Here is an 18240-nt window from a genome sequence, read left to right on the forward strand (position 1 = left end):
AAGTACATTATTTTATAATATATCATACTAAAATTAACAGAAAATTAACAGATGTCTGGCTTTATATATTACTAATTATTTTTTTGCTCAACGGGCAGAAAGCGTCAACTTTCGGCCCGCTGCGCTAAACGAAAGTGCCGCTTCCTGCCTTCGTCGAGCAAAAAAATAGTATACACTCTACGGGAAGTAAATAAGAAAGCCTCAGATCACATGTTTGTCAACCTCGGCTTCGCCTCGGCCGACAATTACATGTGATCTGAGACATTTCTTACTTTACTTCCCTAGGTGTGTAATATACTAATATTTATTAGTATATTAAAAAAAAAAACAAAAAAATTTTCAGATAAACAAATTAAAAAAAAAAACAATGAACGCCAATTTTTTAAATTATTTTTTTTTTTAATAAGAATTAATTATTACATGTGATAAATTTTAATCAAAGATTGAATTTAATTATAATTTTATAATCTGGTCCTCGATGTTAAATTTAATAATGTCACGTGTGATAAAAATAAAAATAACAGAATAAAAATTTTATTATTCAATTAAATTTATGATAAAATATATAAATATAATTATATCTAATAATAAATACTAATACTATTAGTTTACATTTGGCAACAGCGCGTACGTTTTAACACGGTAGCGGAGCGCTCACCATGCGACCGACTTAGTTCGGAAAAGACACGCTACCTACGAAGGGTTAAGAAAAAATGACTTCCATCAAGAATAGAATTTCAAGAAAAATTTTTACTTCGGCCAACACAACTTCGGTCTTCCTTCAGGCACCCGAAAATTTTCTTGAACCAAGAATTTTGTTCTTCAGTCAAGAAATTTTTCTTTCTGTGTATTAAATTAAATGTAAAAAAAAGTTTAAAGACTTGCTTCTCTTTCTTTTGTGACTTTAAACGATTTTGGAGAACCGTTACTTAAAATCTGAGGGCTTACGAAATAAAAAGTGAAACCTTTGTTGCACTAAATTTTTTTAGCATTAATATCTTTAGTAATCTGAAGTCTGGCATCATTTTCCACCGGATGGAATTGCGCACGAGTGCCTCAAACATCTGCTACACGAGTAATTTTCTCTTGAGCAAACATTTATCATTCTCAGTGTGCCGCTGTCATGCTAGACCTCACCAGAAATAAATAATAAACTCTTATAATTTTAGACAAGTTGATTGACACTGTAAATTATTGATTGGCTTATCATCATTATCCAGTACCAAGTACAAGTGCATAAGCAACTATCTATGAAGAATCAGCAACCTGTAACTGATCCAACAGCTGAATGCCATAAAATCTAAAAGTAATTTAGAGCCGGATAAAAAATGAAAATAAATCCCGGCAATACTAAAAGCAAAACCACGGAACATTTCAATGCATTTTAATCGATAATTAAATGTGTGGTGTGGTGGGTAAAAACACTTTCACCGGTCAAGTATACCGGCTCGGCTCTAACGAGTTCGAAATGAAATAAATTAAAGATAGAAACACCTGATCGATACCCCAGGGAGCTGTTCCCGACGTGCTAATCTTTTCCAACTATCTGCCGAAGCCAATAGCTCTCGAGTCGAGTTTAACTACCAGCAACCAGCAAGTACAACTATTGCGAGCTGGTACCAGCTTCAGTAGAGTGTAGTCTTGTTGCGATGCAATGTCACTTAGCCGGCCTTGCCACGCTTCATCAACTGTATCTACTTCTACTAAGCGGTAGACTTACAGCCGGATGTTGGAATCTGCTTGGAACTTGGAACCTACAGACTACAGATCGCGCGAAAACTACCATAGTCATTCAGCCATAACTCCAAGATTAAATTATATCTTATATTTCTCTGATGCTTCTTCGTCCATCTATCTTTTCCATAAACACACATACAGACATTCATTATTTAATTAATTAATTATAGTACTTAGTTTTAATTTGAATGCAAATAGAATTACTTAAAAAACTTATTCTGATGTCTTAATCTCTAAATAAAAAGCCTTGTTGTTAAGGAGCATTACCGGCGTTGCTAAGCAACAGTTACTAGGGGGCGTGACTAAGTACCAGTTGCTAAGCTACCTTTGCTAGGAGGCGTGGCTAGACGCCCGTTGCTAAGCAACGATTGCTAAAGAGGCGGAGTAAATATTTATTAAATTTAAGAAGTAAATTTTAAATAAAATTTAGAAAAAAATACCTTCAGAGTTTGGCTATGAATATTTAGCTTGTGAATATTTTCTTTTGCTTCTTCATTCATTTATCTTTTCCATAAACACACATACATACATTCATTATTTAATTAATTAATTAAATTACTTACTTTTAATATTAATGCAAATAGAATTACTTAAAAAACTTATTCTGATGTTTTAATCTCCAAATAAAAAGCCTTTTTGCTAAAGAGCGTTACCGGGGTTGCTAAACAACAGTTACTAGAAAGTGTGACTAAATACCAGTTGCTAAGCAACCATTGCTAGGAGGTGTGGCTAGACGCACTTGCTAAGCAACGATTGCTAAAGGGGAGAAGTAAATATTTATTAAATTTAAGAAGTAAATTTTTAATAGAATTTAGAAAAAAATGCCTTCAGAGTTTGGCTATGAATATTTAGCTTGTAAATATTTTCTTTTGCTTCTTCATCCATTTATCTTTTCCATAAACACACATACATGCATTCATTATCTAATTAATTAATTAAAGTAAGGTAAAAGCCCCAATAGATGATCATATACTGGTACGTGATCATCTATTGGGGCTTTTACCTTACTTACTTTTAATTTGAATGCAAATAGAATTACTTAAAAAACTTATTCTGGTGTCTCAATTTCGAAATAAGAAGCCTTGTTGCTAAGGGGCGTTACCAGGGTTGCTAAGCAACGATTGCTAAAGGGGAGAAGTAAATATTTATTAAATTTAAGAAGTAAATTTTAAATAGAATTTATATAAAAATTCCTTCAGAGTTTGGCTGCGAATATTTAAATAAAATATCAGAGCCAGACTCAATGCACGATAATTTAATTTTTTATTAGACTTGGTACATATATATAAATATAAACTCACAAGTTGGTATCGGGAAGTTGGTTGCCCGCCAACACGACTTTTCTTATTATTTTTCCCGGCGTGTCGGTGGTCACGAGTCCGGCCTCCCGGTCGGGGCCACTCATCGACTAGCGGTACTTGGAGTCTCCTCGGTGCAGGTTGGGCAGGTGTGCTGGGACCTCTATACTCTGTATACTGGTATCTCGTATGGTATATGGTGTATGGCGTAGTGGCTCTTCAATGGAAAGAACAACGCGAAGAGAAGTGTGGAACGGCAGGGACGGGTGGGCTTACTTTCGAAGAAGGTGCATCAGATACGCTCCGCGGGGAGCGCCGAGACAAGAGGTTAATCCGTGTCTAACTGTAAGATAACTCGCTTGTCCGGATCGGCCAGACGTAGACGAGGCTTTGCCTGTATTCTCATCCTCTGTCCGTCTTTTTTTACTCTCCTCCCTCTTGCCTCTTCGAGTCTTCTGCACTTTATTTGCTCTTCCGAGAGCCGGTGCACTTGTTGTGCCTACATACATATCATACGTGTGTGTTTCTTCAATCAACTTGTCCCAAATTTATCTTCATTGAGAATCTCTGGCGAGCGAGCAGACTTGTTGCCTTATATTGAATCTCTTTTTTACTTTCAGGTGCAGAAAAATGTCTGAGGATCCTACGAGCCCATAATTTACTCAGTAGAAGAAGAAGAAGAAGCTACCAGTGCTGAAAAATGGGAAACAGTAGTTCACATCACACTGCAGCGGTGGCTCAGGAAATGGGTCGCGGATGGACCCAGTCTTTTCCGAGAGAGCTCACCAGGCATCATCACCATTCCCAGGCTCCTGGACACAAAGTTTTACCCGAACCGCCGAATCAACGGCTCAGGACGACTAACAATGGAAATATTATTCACAATGGTGGGACTATTAGTGGTCGAAGACCCTCGGCGTTTACTCTTCCACATGATCTTAATAAGGTAATTAATACTTACATTTTATTTTTGGTAAAATAAGTTTTTTTTGATTATTTTTTTCCAACTAAAAATATTACTGATTTATTTTCCAGCAAGGAATATACAGAAGTAGAAGCACTTCAACCTCACACTTGGGCGAACCTCGACCGCGCAATGACCTGGGAACCCAGCACTGCTGCGCTGGTCATTACCGTCCTTGCGACGGAACCTGCCGTGAAAATGAAATGATAGAAATAAAAAGATTTGGAAGCGAGCCAGACCTCCGGTACTCTCCGGAATCGCGACACCCGCCGATGGACCGTCACTCGGGCTACCATTATCCTGAACGTGAGTCCAGAGAACGGGAGAGTAGATACCGTGGAAAAAAGAAGTACAAAGCCCCAGCACCGCCTCCGATGAACGCCGACGGGTCTTCGCCAGACTCCTACAAATGGGAAGTTATCTCCCCAGAGCGTGACAACTGCTGCCGGCAGGAAGAGGAGCCCATCTCAAGAGGTATAAAGCCGCCGCCTCGTAAATCCCGGCTGTTTAAAACTCGTGCTGAGAGTAAGCGTCAACAAAGCAGCTGGAATCCATCCGCCCAGCAAGACTGCCCGGACAATATTATTGAAAGTGAAAGAGAAAGACGGTGGGTTAATGACAGACACCAGCAGCATCAATCTCACCAGCATTTATCTTCCCTTTCTAATGGCAAAGAAAATGGCAGACCCTGGAGAGAGTACCACGAACAAGATGACCACGGTCAATGGACGAGGGATGAACGGAGGAGCTCCAAGAAATTCGACGGAAAGAATACTCTTCAGAGAAGTCTCAGCAGTCCCGAGTTCCAGGCAGAACTGATGCAGGTAGCGAAAAAGGTTCGCAATAAACTAAACTACAATCGACGCGTGGGACCCGTCGGCGCCCCCAACGAGCTCAAGCATGAAAACCAATTATCTAAGTCGACGACATTTATTGATGCACGCAAGAACAACCTCGGGGACAAAAAATACTCGAGATCCAAGCAGTCTCAGGCGCAGGAGAACGCCGGCGTAAATAATGACTCCCGAGTTGATAGACGTAAAAGCAGAAGTATGGAGCAGTTTGATAATAAATGTCAGGAGGTTAGAACTTGCTCAAGATTCTACGAGGAAAGAACTTTCCAGGAACAGCGCTCTAGAGGTGAGAATAGAGTAATTAGGAGCCAGGAAACCCGCTCTTACGAGGAAAGGAGAATGGATAGCCCTCGCGGAGTCCATAATTCAGGCGCTTCTGCTGTTAATGGAGAAAAATCCACCGAGCACGGTGACGAGCGCTTGGAAAATAATCCCAGGAGACGCAAGGTCTTGGAAAAGTCAACGACCTATGAGGAAAGCGTGGTCACTACCAATGAGTCCAACCAAAGGAAGATCCTCAATGGCAGGCTCGAGGACTTTCACCACGAGGACCGGCGGAAAGAGCCTCACTTTGACAGGAGGAATTCAAACAACAGAGCCACTGAGATTCTGGTCTCCAAGATCACCAGGAAGAGCGAGGAGACAGGGGAGCACATGAGGACCAGGTCCGAGAGTCCTGCGATGCTGAGAATAGGCGTCAGGGGTCAAGGATCCGGTCGGGAGAGTACGCCAGAACCTCCAAGGGCCAAAGAGAACAAGGTCGTCTCTGGCTTGGGCTCTGGTGTCGCTCCTGAGAACCCCAGGAGAAAAAGAACTGATGTCAAGGACATGAATTATAGAGACTGCGAAAAAAGATGGTCGGAGAGTAATCTCGCAAAGACCGAGCGAGAGAGAGAAAAAATAAAAATAAAAAATTGTGAAAAGAGCATTGTTAAAGAGTCTAAGGAAGTCGTGGAGAAGACTTCTCATTGGAATTTGAGTAATGGCGTGTCACCCAAGTCTAAACAAACAACGACAACTACAACTACCAAGACCTTTTATACCCAAGATAAAGATTACACGGGTTCTTCGCACCACCAACAGCTTCACCAGCAACAGATGACTGACAACCAAGGGGAAGATATTGCGCTAAAATTACGGCCGACTTTGCCGAAAAAACAGCTGGAGATACCGCGATTCTCCCCATCAGCTGCCTGGAGATTGTTATCTGCTCAAGAGACACCAGGCCCGAATATGAGCACCGCCAGTGAGGAGATTCCGGTGATGTACGAGGAGCGAATTGAGCGGCTCGCGAGACCACCGCGACCTTTAATTGCCATGGAACCGAGAAGTTCTCACGACAAGTCTGGAGACTCTGGAGTTTCGTGCGACGCTGGAGTTCCCAATGACGATTCCCTGGATGTCACTGTCGGTAGATTAAAGACACAAACTGGTAACATACGCCCGACTTGGACTCCTCAGCAGGATTTAGGCGAAGAGTCCAGCAGCGATGCTGGTGTTGATTCTCCACCACCCATGGCCCCCAGCGCTAAATTTCCACCTCGAGCTCACGTATTCTCGCTTTCTTTGCCGCGAGATGACAATCGGCACTGCGTTTATACAGCGGAGAAAACCAAGGACCCCTCTTTCAATTCTTTGCAGAAGATAAAGCGGTCGTTTGGTCTCGGAACTGGCGAATTCGATAAGAAACACCCCGGGGAAACGCTTGATGACAATTGGCTGCTGTCTACTAGCGCTCCTACTTCTTTGCAGCACAGCCAGGCGAATCAAATTAGAGAAGTCAACGGAGGTATTAATGGTTCCGGTTGGGACGGTAATTACGCGGCTGAAGACTTTGAAGACGAGGCTCTGGATGAGATTGACGAGAAGGCAAACTTCCCAGTGGTGATGAAGCCGCCTTCCTTTTCGTACCTCGCTTCTGGGGGACATGTCATGTATTTACCGGCTTCTAACGACACCGAGCATCGAACCCAGAGTCTCAATTACAGAAATTCTGTCGGAGAAATTAGTGTAAAAATGAATAATAATATCAATAATAATGTTAATATTAGCTCGAAGAATTTAAAATCAAATGAGCCTGTTAAAATTTGTAATAAAAATGGTTTTATCAACGGATTTGCTAATGGATTTACCAACGGAATCAGCAATGGATTCATCAGCAAATTGGCGTATGACAAGACTAAAGAACTGGGATTGCATCGCGAAAGATCCTTCACGGATTTGGGAAACAAAAATCGGAAATATCCTAATTTCTCAAAGTCTTGCGAGAATATTTCGGAGATGAAGCAGCGAAGCTACTCCCCGGTCAATGGCAGTCCTGAAAGTCTTCAGGATAAGAAGATTATTAATGTTAATAATGAAATGAATAATAATAATAATTGTACAAAAATATCGATTAAGCCGAGTCCGAAGAGCAAGAGATTCACATTTCAATCTACGGTGAGGCAAATCGAGCGGCGAAGATTGGCGGAAAAGCTGTCACGTGAAGCCGAGGCTAAAGAACGACAGAGGAAAAGTGAGTTAGAAGCGATGCGCAAAGTAGAAGAGGAGTTTCAAAGGAAAAGAGCTAAGGAGAAGGCTAATATTAGACAGCAGCTTAGGTTGTACAGTATGGATGAAAACTCTAGGTAAATTTTTATTTTTTTATTTATCATTCAAATTAACAATTCATAATTAATTATTTAAATTTTTGATATTATGATTAGAATATTGGTCCTATAAAAATTTTTTTCAAACAAAAGTTCAAAATTTCATTTTATAAAAAAATTGTCTCTTATAATATGTCATTACGTCCATTCTTTATACATAATTAACACAGTTCATAGAAAAGTGGACATAGGATGTTAATCAGAATACTAATTGTTAATTCATTACGACGTTTCGGTCATATATTTGGCCTTCATCAAGCATCTCAACACGTAGTACATAATAAACATCATATATAATGCACACTTGATCTTATTAATAATTAAATTATATTGCAAATTAATACATTTGGTAAAATAATTATTATGAAATATAAAAGTAACAAATGAAAACATGCGACATTGTCTCTTATGTTTTTTTTTTTTAGGATTAATAATTTTACTGTAATTTCAACAATAAAATTTATAATTTATAATTATTAAAAAATTTTGCTAACTTTCATTATGAGTCTTAATTTTGGAATTACAACAAAAATATTGATTTTTATAAATAATCATAAGAAACATTTTTTTAACTAAATTAAATTTTGAACAACTTTTGTTTAAGAGGGGAAATACTTGTACAAAGCCGTTTTCATGCTGATTTTCATTAATTTTTTTAAGGTATAAAAAATGTATATTATTTATTGATACTATCAGGTTATTTTATAGATATATTTATGAGTATTTTTTCGTATTAAGCAACAATATAACTTAACAAATAGCGGAGATATCAGCTGATACATATCGTAAGTTGTCATCCGACTTAACAGTTGATGTGCAGTATGGAAGCCACAATTTTAATCTAAAATCAATGGCACAGAGAAATTACTTTTTTGATATGTGTATCTTCTACATGAACCTAAATTCCAAAAAAAAAAAAAAAAAAAGGTAAAAATTTGCATTTTTTAGAGGGTTGTGAAAAAAAAATCGTGATTTTTTACCATTTTTTCATACATTGTTTATAAAAAAAACAATAGTTTAACTAAAAACATTGCTTATAATTGAGGTTCATATTCAGTGTAATTGTATAAAAAAAAAAGTAATTTTTCTGTGCTATTGATTTCAGATAAAAATTGTGGCTTCCATACTGCACACTAACTGCTAAGTCGGATGACAACCTACGATGTGTACCAGCTAATATCTCCGCTATTTTTTAAGTTATATTGTAAAATATGAAAGAATATAAATATATGTAGAAAATAACCTGATAGTTTCAATAGATAACATTAATTTTCATACCTTAAAAAAATTAGCATGAAAACGTCCTTCTACTCGTATTTCCCCTCTTAATAAATTTTTTTATCAGACCAATATTTTCGCTGTAATATCAAAAATTTGAAGAATTTATTTAAAAATTATTACTCATAGCATGATTAAAATTTTCAGTAGTTTACCTCCGGCGTCGGATAGTTCTCACCTGTCTCGAGCAGACCCAGACGGAGCGCCGTCCTCGTCGGCTTCCTCGCCAACTTCAGCACCACCCGGAAAGCTTGTAAACAATCGCAAGGGCAGCGTGAGCAGCGACGAGTATCATCGTAAAAAAGAGTGCCGAGTTCAGCAGCAAAACCAGAAACAGGAGCCCCGAGAGTACAAGGACTATCGGCCGAAATATTACGACTGGGCACCCAACAACGAGTCATCCTCGCACCTTGAGGTCAAGCAGACTACGGTACATCCTAAGATTGTGTGTGACATTCCTAAAAGCTCTCATGTATTCGTAGATGCGAATATTCATACGGGAAAACACGCCAATTTAAATTCAACGCCACGTTCAGATAACTACAGGTTTGTTTTTTTATTTTTTTTTATTTTATATACCTACCTGTAATTGATAATTGATAATAATAAGCAACAATTATGACAATGACTGATGATGAATATTATTTTAAAATAACAGGAAAGATTTCGCACATGGAGCGGTAGCTGCAAGATCGTCTCTAGCCAGCAGCGATAGTGAATTATCACAACCAAATACCCGACCGCATTCACGACAAAATGGCAATAATAAAAATAGCAAACCTGTTCGTACTAGGTAATTTATAAAATAAATCTCAATACCTTATTATTTATTTATTAAATTTAAATTGATACTTTGCTTCGTCCCTATGACCTCTAATTTGAATTTTAATGACGTAAAGATTAGACATTGAGATAGGATACGAGTAAAATGATGCTGTTAGCATTTGATTATTAATTAATCCATCAAGTATTTATGTTGATGACATCTTTTGTGCTTTAAAAAGAGATCTATTATGAAATATAAAAATAGAGATTAAGATAATACTTGTATCTTGGCTCGCTAACGACCCACTTTGGATTATTCAGATAGTAATTCAGCTGTAGCATGTTGCATGACCCAATGACTTTCCCATCGAAATACCAACTCCTCGACACACTGGTTTTTTAAAAACTTTTTATTTATTTTTTTTTTTTTATTCATACTTACCAGTAATGACACTGACGTTACCTCATTTTTTTACCTCTTATCGACTATTATTTTTACAGTAATAAATTAAATATTTACTGGACATGGATTGTGAAATAAAAATTGGTATTTAAAAAAATAAATTTACATATATTGTGAAATTTTAGCAGATAGTTTTTATATAACAGATTTTTGACAGACTTTTTACAAACAACCTTTTTAATAAAATCCTGCAATAAAATCCGCTAATTCTTTGCTTGTATTTTTTATTTCGGCAGGTTTTGAATGATTGCCGTTTAAGTAAGTAGTCCTAACACCTCTAGTCATCTAACAACGCTTCATTAAAAAAACAAAACCAATTACAAAAAAAAAAAAACAAAATTACAAGGTTTAAATAAGTGGAATAATTAAGCGCTTTTATTTAATGTTTATCGGGTCAAATAACAGAATTGGGTGAAAAAATTGTTGTGTAATTCCTTAAAATTTTTTATCATGAAATTGTTTTTTAAATTGATGGTTTACTGGATATGGAAAAAAAACTGGGTTGATAGTAAATGAATAATGGTTCCAACTAAAACCCAAATAAATAGGGACGAACCAACGACGAAAGATCAAGAGGGCAAAGTCAGCGGAACAATTGCGACGTTGACCAGGTCAGCAAGTCCGGAGAGAAGTTCTGAGATAGCTAGTTCCGAAGAAGAGACACCTGTGGAACCAGTAAATCACCAGCGAAATTCATCTATCAATGTCACTGCCAATGGATTTATTATTAATGCCGTTCAGCCGTTTGTTAGAGAAAAAAATTATCGACCGATAACTTTTAATCCTCAACCACCGCCGCCGATTCCAACTTAATTTTATCTTCTATCAGATATTTTTGTTTATCAATTTATTGTTAACTTTTCGCTAAAAAACTAATAAGTCACCGAATTATGTAATTAACATTGTAATTTTAATATCAATATTTTTTATAATTTATTTTTAAGAAATAATTTAGATACTGTTTTATATTAATCAATTTTAACTAAAGTAATTATTTAATCAAGAGTTTAATAGAGATGGAAACAGAAGAAAAAAATTGAATATAATTGTAAATATTTAAAGCGAATTATATTTAATAATACTAAAGGAAAAATAATTATTCGGATTATCGAATTTTATTTTTTACTCAGGAATTTTTTTTTGTTACAATTTTGAACAAAAAAAAAATGGTCGTTAAGCAGAACTAGTTTTTAAAAATTATTCATTTAAATTTTCAATAATTTTTGGGGTAATTAATAATATAAAAAAATATTTTAGTGTATTTAAAAAGCAATTATTATGTTGCATAACGACCAAAAGATCACTCAGTATTTTTTTCCTTCTTTTCTGTTATTATTTTCTCATTTGGAAATGCATTATTTTTTTTTCTACTCTACGAATGAATCAAGATGCCAAATTATAAATTATTTAAAAACTGTTTGGTAGAAATTTTTTCTACAACATCATTCTTGCAATATTTGAATCGAATTATTTTATTTAATTATTAAATATTGAAATTGTACATTAACTTTTAAAATAATTATTAATTTTATTATTAATGCCTAGTATTTTAATAATTTCTAACCAAATGTGTTCCGTAATAATTTTTTCTAATAAAATAAATTAAGTTATTGTTAATAAGTTCTAACAAATTGTCCAATCAAAGATTTTTAGTCGGATAAATCAATAATAATAATAATAATAATTAATATTAATATTAAAAATACTTATAATAAAAATTAAATATTAATAATAATGTATTTACATCGATAAAAAATTAACACTAATTTTTCACTATCGATTTATAAATCAATAGCATATATTTTATATAAATAATAAATAAAAAAGGTTTAGGGAAAATACATTGTAATTATGTACAGATAACAAACTCGAAATTTGCTCATCTAATGTAATCAAATAAATAACTTTGTTAAAAATAAATTTATTAAAAATAATATTTTTATTATTTCAAATTTCCCGCTTTTTTATAAATTTTAATATTGGCTGCATTGTCGGGGATTTTTTGAAAATTTCATATCTCAGAAGTTTCTCAAAGCGGCAAGATGTCTCAGGAACAATCGTCCTTCCAGTACGTATTAATATTTATGTTTTTAATAGACAAATAAATTACTAATTATTATAAATTTTAATTAGAGATGGTCGAGAGTTCAAATTTGATAAATTACTAGATACTTCTTCTGAAGAAGAAGAAGAACAAGAAGAAGAACAAGAAAAAGAAAACATTGAATCTGATACCATCCCAGTGAATACTTCAGAACACTCGGAAATAAAATCACAAAAAATATCTGAAGAAAATGATCACGTAAAAAAAAATTTTTAAAAAATTTTATGACAAATAAATTATGGCAAAAAAAAATAGAAAAAGAAAATTGACGTTTTGAAATTTAAAAAAATAAAAAATGCAATTTTTTATATATAATTTTAAAAATTAAAATTTAGTTAGCATACATTTAATAATAATAATAATAATAATAGAATTTTATTTGCATGACTAGTGTCTTTTACATAATTATATAATATATAAAGCATACTTTTAATAAAAGCACACATTTAATAATTTTATAACAAATAAATTATGGCAGAAAAAATTGACATTCAGAAATTGTTAAAAATAGAAAATGCAATTTTTTAAAAATAATTTTTAAAATGAAAATTTATTTATCATAAATTTAATAATTTTATAACATATAAATTATAGCAAAAAAAATGGACTTTTAGAAATTAAGAAAAAACAAAAAGTGCAATTTTTTAAAAATAATTTTTGGAACAAATTTTTTTGTTAAAAAAAATTAAAAAATTGTTAAGTAACTGATAATTTTAATGTCATTTTAAAAATTTTATTAACAATTAATTAATAATAATTTTAATAATAAACTTTTAGATAATTTTATCATTGGTATGGAAGAAAAATGGTTTTGGAGCTGCGTACTACAATCTATCGACATTTCAACTGTTCGTGATGGAAGATGTCATGGAAGACGATTTTAGTTATCAGGTAACAAAATCATTGTACCGTCAATGTAATCCAATGTGTGTGATAATTTTAAGCGGAGCTCCGGAGTCTTTTACAACATCAGTAAAAAAATTGGTCGCTGGAGACCTGACTGCTCAAAACGAAGAGTCTTTTCCGTCGACATCAACAGGCATCAACCGGGTCTGCCAGCCATCTTTGAAAATCCTGTCAAAAAACGAAAATGCCTTTGACAATTGTTACCACCGAGTCCGTTGTCTGAAGCTAGACTGCGAGCCTGAAGATGCCAGTAATGCAGACCGCGTTATATTCCTCAACTCCCTGTTGAATTTCAAATCCCTTGCCATGATCCATGCTCTGGGCTTGCTTCTGAAATACTTGGACGAAAGCTGGAACAAATTGTCCCTGACTCCATCGGGTCAGGCCCGTTATGTCAATATTAATTATGTCATGCTCCAAGATTTAGTTATGATTGAAGATGATACTTACAATTCTCTCAACATTATGCAATCTAGGTTCAACAGTAGTTTTCAATTTGGAAAGAATCAGAATCAAAGAACTGATCTATTTACTTTTTTAAATCGTTGTCAATCACGTCCCGGGTCTCATCACCTCTGGTAATTTGTTTTTTTTTTTAATTATTATTATTTATTTATTTATCTAGATTTTGTTTATTTTTATTTATCTAAATTTTATGTATTTTTCTTTATTTAAATTTTATTTTTTATTTTTTAAAATATTTTTTACTTTCATTTTTTAAAATATTTTTGACTTTTATTTTTAAAAATATTTTTTATTTTTATTTAAAAAATTTTTTTTTATTTTTATTTATTAAAATTTTATTTATTTTTATTTATTAAAATTTTATTTATTTTTATTTATCTAAATTTTATTTATTTTTCTTTATCTAAATTTTATTTATTTTTATTCATTAAAATTTTTTTTTTTATTTTTATTTATTTAAATTTTATTTTTTAGGAAAATTATGAAGCACCCGACGAGAAACATTAAAATTCTTCAAGAACGAACGCAAGCGATTGAATTTTTCCTGAATGTAGACAACCAACATGTAGTTCATAATTTAAAATCATGCTTGAGCCACGTTCACCGTCTTACCCCGACTGTGCTGGTTAAATATTCAACCGCACAAGCCAACCCATCTGATTGGGGAAGATTTGCCACTGTAGTATTTTTTATAATTGTAATTATTTATTTAATAATTTTTAAACTAACTATTTAATTATTTTTTAGACCCTGGTTAATTTATTAACAATCGGCCAACTATGCCAACAATATCGAGACTCAGTGTCGATATTCGCTAAAATAGCAGACTCCATAACACCCGGGATTCACAATTGCCATTATTTCATCGAATATATAATTGACTTTGAGATGAGCAAGCAGCAAAGAAAATTTATCGTTAAAAGAAATGTTGATCCTGAACTTGACCAATGTACTTGCTGATTATTTATCAACTAATAGACTTATTTAGTAATATTACTGGACATAAATTTATTTTTTTAGTAAATGATTTAAGACAGACTCTACCTAGTCGTTTGACGGATAAAGCGGCTGAAGAATTGGAAAATCTGCCGCCGTACGTCGAGAAATGCATAATGGTTTACATTCCTGACATTCAGCACTGCTTAGCAATCACTGAATGGAACGGACCTCCTCCTGATGATGAAATGATTCCTGGTCTAGAGTTTAAGTTTTCTCTTAACAATATTCGGTATTACAAAAGCAACGGAGCTAGAGGTAGAATTAATTTTTCTTAGCTTTAATAATTTTATCCTGATGTTTTTATTTATTTTTTCAGAATTAGATGAAACAATAGGTGACGTATTGCTAAAGATAACAAGAAGACAGAGTCAAATAATGCTACGACTCGTTAATTACGTAAAAACATACATTGGTCCAGTCCTTAATGCAGTTGAATATTGCGCAGAATTAGACGTGTAAGTAATTGATTATTTTTTCTGCAATTGATTTATATTGTTAAGAGAATAAGAAAAATTTTATCTCCAGGATAGTCACATGATAAAATCTGTTTTTTAAAATGAAATTTAGTGTTATTGCAAAGGTCTTGACTTGAATTTGTGTCTTTTCAAAGTTTTATATCATTCTCATCAATAGTTGATTTATTATGATAAGTATTTAGGCTGCATTCGAAAATACTCTAGCTTTAGCTATGTAATGAAGAAATGACCTATCTTGTGAATTATTGACATTTTTAAAGATATAAGCTCATCCTGATGTTACATTTATCAAGACCTTTCATTTGAGTACACACATCAATTTTTCATATATTTTATATATTTATATATTTCACAAATACGATATATATAAAATATATAAAAAATTCCATGTGGGTACTCAAATGAAAACCTCGATGAGTGTAACATCAAAATGAGTTCATATCTTAAAAACTGTCAATAATTAAGAAATGATATTGTGTCTTGTCAAATAATGATATTTTTAAAGATATAAACTCACCCCTACATTACACTCATCGAGACCTTTCATTTAAGTACCCACATCAATTTTTCATATATTTATATATATTATATATATGTATATATGAAAAATATATCAAAATGCATGTGGGTACTCAAATGAAAGCTCTTGATGAGTGTAACATCGGGATGAGCTTACATCTTTAAAAATATCAATAATTAAGAAATGACCTTGTATCTTGTGTACTATTGACATTTTTAAAAATATAAGCTCATCCCGACATTACACTCATCGAAATCTTTCATTCGAGTACCCACATCAATTTTTCATATATTTATATATATTAGGTATATATATGTATATATGAAAAATATATCAAAATGCTTGTGGGTACCCTGGTTAAAAATACTGATTGAAAAGAATTGAGAAGCGGTCACTCCATGGAAACTGTATATCTATATATACAAAGAAAAGAATTGAAATTATTGAAAAGAATTCGAATTTCATCATTTTCAATTCTTTTCAATCAATATTTTTAAACAGGGTACTCAAATGAAAGCTCTTGATGAGTGTAACATCGGGATGAGCTTATATCTTTATAAATGTCAATAGTTAAGAAATTACAGTACACTTTAGAAAAGTCATAATATAATTAAGCAAAATTTTATTTATTATAGTTCGCAATTCTCGGCAGTCACATAGTGACTGCAGGTTGCTAGTAAATAATTTATTTATTTATCTATTATTTCAGACTTTTATCTTTTGCATCGGTAGCGTCATCTCACAATTATGTAAAGCCAGAAATAGTAAAGTCCCACGTACTGAGCATAAAAAAAGGACGTCATCCTCTAAGTGAACTGAACAAAGATTTCATAGCTAACGACACGCAATCTGGAGGCGGAAGTAGCTTGGTTAAAATATTTACTGGACCGAATGCTTGTGGAAAAACTGTCTACTTGAAACAAGTTGCGCTTATCGTCTACATGGCACATATCGGATGTTACGTGCCTGCAGAGTCAGCCAAAATAGGCGTTGTTACTCATATTTTGACCCAGATGCCCACGATGGAGAGTATCGCTCAGAATGCAAGCGCGTTTCTCATAGACCTCCGTCAGATGAACAATATTTTGTACTCTTCCACGCCTAATTCTTTGATTCTGATGGACGAGCTCGGCAAAGGAACTTCTGAAATAGACTCGCTGGCATTGCTCACTAGTATTTTGAAAAATTTTATCCAAAGAGGAAATTATTGTCCACATATTCTTTGCGCTACTCATGTTCATCGTGTCATTGAACTTTTACCTAAGACACCTATTCTTGAAGCAATGGTTCTTATATTTAGCTTTATTTTTTAATTTATTAAATAATGATAATTTAGATAAATATTTTTATTCTAAATTAGACTAATTTCATGATACTGAAATTGGCAGATAATTTTTGAAATTTTTATAACAGATGATTTATTATAAAAAAAAAATATTTTTATAAATTCGCACTTGTAACTTTTTAATTTTTTTAAACAAATTTGATCCAAAAAATTATCTTTAAAAAATTGCATTTTTTATTTTTAAAAATTTCTACATGTCAATTTTTTTTCTAATTTTTTTTTGCCATCATTTATTTGTTACAAAAATTTTTCAAATGATCAAAAATCTGCTAAATTAATTTTCATAAAAAAAAAATTATTTTTATAAATTCGCACTTGTAATTTTTTAAAATTTCTACTTGTGGAATTTTTTTACTAAATTATTTTTATTACTATTTAATTGGAAAAAAAATCTAAAAATTTTTAGATGTCTGCTAAATTCAGTATTATCATATTTCTTCTTTTGAAAAAAATACATTAAAGGAAAAATATTTGGAACTAGCTTGGAATAAAAATATTTAAAATAGACAAACATTAAATTTATTTATAATTATTATTATTGCAGACTTTTGATTATCAACTTGACGAAAATAATACGGTAGTATTTCTTTACGAACTAATATCCGGTAATGTAACTTGTAGTTTTGCTCATGCAACAGCAATTAGTGCTGGTCTTGCAGAAAACATTGTTCTGGATGCAATTAAAACTTTCAAGAGCATAAAACAAAATAAATTACCACCTTGTTGTCCTGAAGAAGATCGTTCAAATGTGTAGGCTATTTTTTAAAATTAAAATTAATAATCACAAAAATTTTTTTCTTATAAGTTTTTTTTTTATTTTTCAGAGTTAAGCACATTGCTGAGCTGGCCAATGAACAAAAATTCAAAATTGATATGCAAGAATTCAAGCAATGGATTTTGCAAGCCATCAAACGCCGATAAATCTCAAAAGAAAATACTTTTTTAATATTTTTATCATTATGTAATACACTGTCAATAAAGAAGACAATTAATAAATATAATGTAAACAGAAGAAAATTCAAATATCACATGAAAAAATTATTAAAATAATTGTATATATTTATAAAAATTAATTTAGCAGATATTTTATCACTTCTTTTAACAAATTAATTATGGGAAGAAAAATTGACATGCAGAAATTTTAATAAATTAAAAATGCAATTTTTTTAAAATAATTTTTTTATTAAAGAAAATAAAAAAATTGTGTGGTGACAGCTCAATTAAATGTCACATATATTTTATAAATGAATTTCCCAATGAAAATTAATAATTATTTTAACAAATAAATTGGAGCAAAAAAATTGATATATAGAAATTTAAAAAAATAAAAAATGCAATTTTTTGAAAATAATTTTTTGGAACAAATTTATTTGTTAAAAAAAATTTTTAAATTGTCAAATGACAGCTAAATTTAATAT

General features: G+C 32.5%; 2 protein-coding genes across 9 annotated transcripts in view; both read left to right on the forward strand.

The window, feature by feature from the left end:
* The window catches only part of LOC123259381, an 80399-nt gene extending 69441 nt beyond the window's left edge, over positions 1-10958 (forward strand). For 5 of the 8 annotated variants that reach the window (XM_044719840.1, XM_044719839.1, XM_044719843.1 and 2 more), the window contains 5 exons: positions 3656-3981; positions 4071-7480; positions 8927-9325; positions 9438-9572; positions 10556-10956. In XM_044719840.1, the coding sequence (XP_044575775.1) occupies positions 3736-3981; positions 4071-7480; positions 8927-9325; positions 9438-9572; positions 10556-10820 (4455 nt within the window). In that variant the 5' untranslated portion in view covers positions 3656-3735 and the 3' untranslated portion in view covers positions 10821-10956. Of the gene's footprint in view, positions 1-3655; positions 3982-4070; positions 7481-8926; positions 9326-9437; positions 9573-10243; positions 10342-10555 lie in introns of those variants that run through there. The other 3 variants (XM_044719847.1, XM_044719845.1, XM_044719846.1) reach the window with 3 other exon arrangements.
* Positions 10959-12049: 1091 nt separating this feature from the next.
* Positions 12050-17845, forward strand: LOC123260136 (mutS protein homolog 5-like). The gene is made up of 10 exons (XM_044721100.1): positions 12050-12075; positions 12141-12309; positions 12889-13595; positions 13957-14161; positions 14230-14431; positions 14503-14736; positions 14798-14936; positions 16187-16763; positions 17367-17572; positions 17647-17845. The coding sequence occupies exons 1-10, from the start codon at positions 12050-12052 to the stop codon at positions 17741-17743; spliced, it is 2562 nt and encodes an 853-aa protein (XP_044577035.1). The 3' UTR covers positions 17744-17845.
* Positions 17846-18240: the final 395 nt, after the last annotated feature.

Source organism: Cotesia glomerata, linkage group LG2 (assembly GCF_020080835.1).
Source record: "Cotesia glomerata isolate CgM1 linkage group LG2, MPM_Cglom_v2.3, whole genome shotgun sequence".
Lineage (NCBI taxonomy): Eukaryota > Metazoa > Arthropoda > Insecta > Hymenoptera > Braconidae > Cotesia > Cotesia glomerata.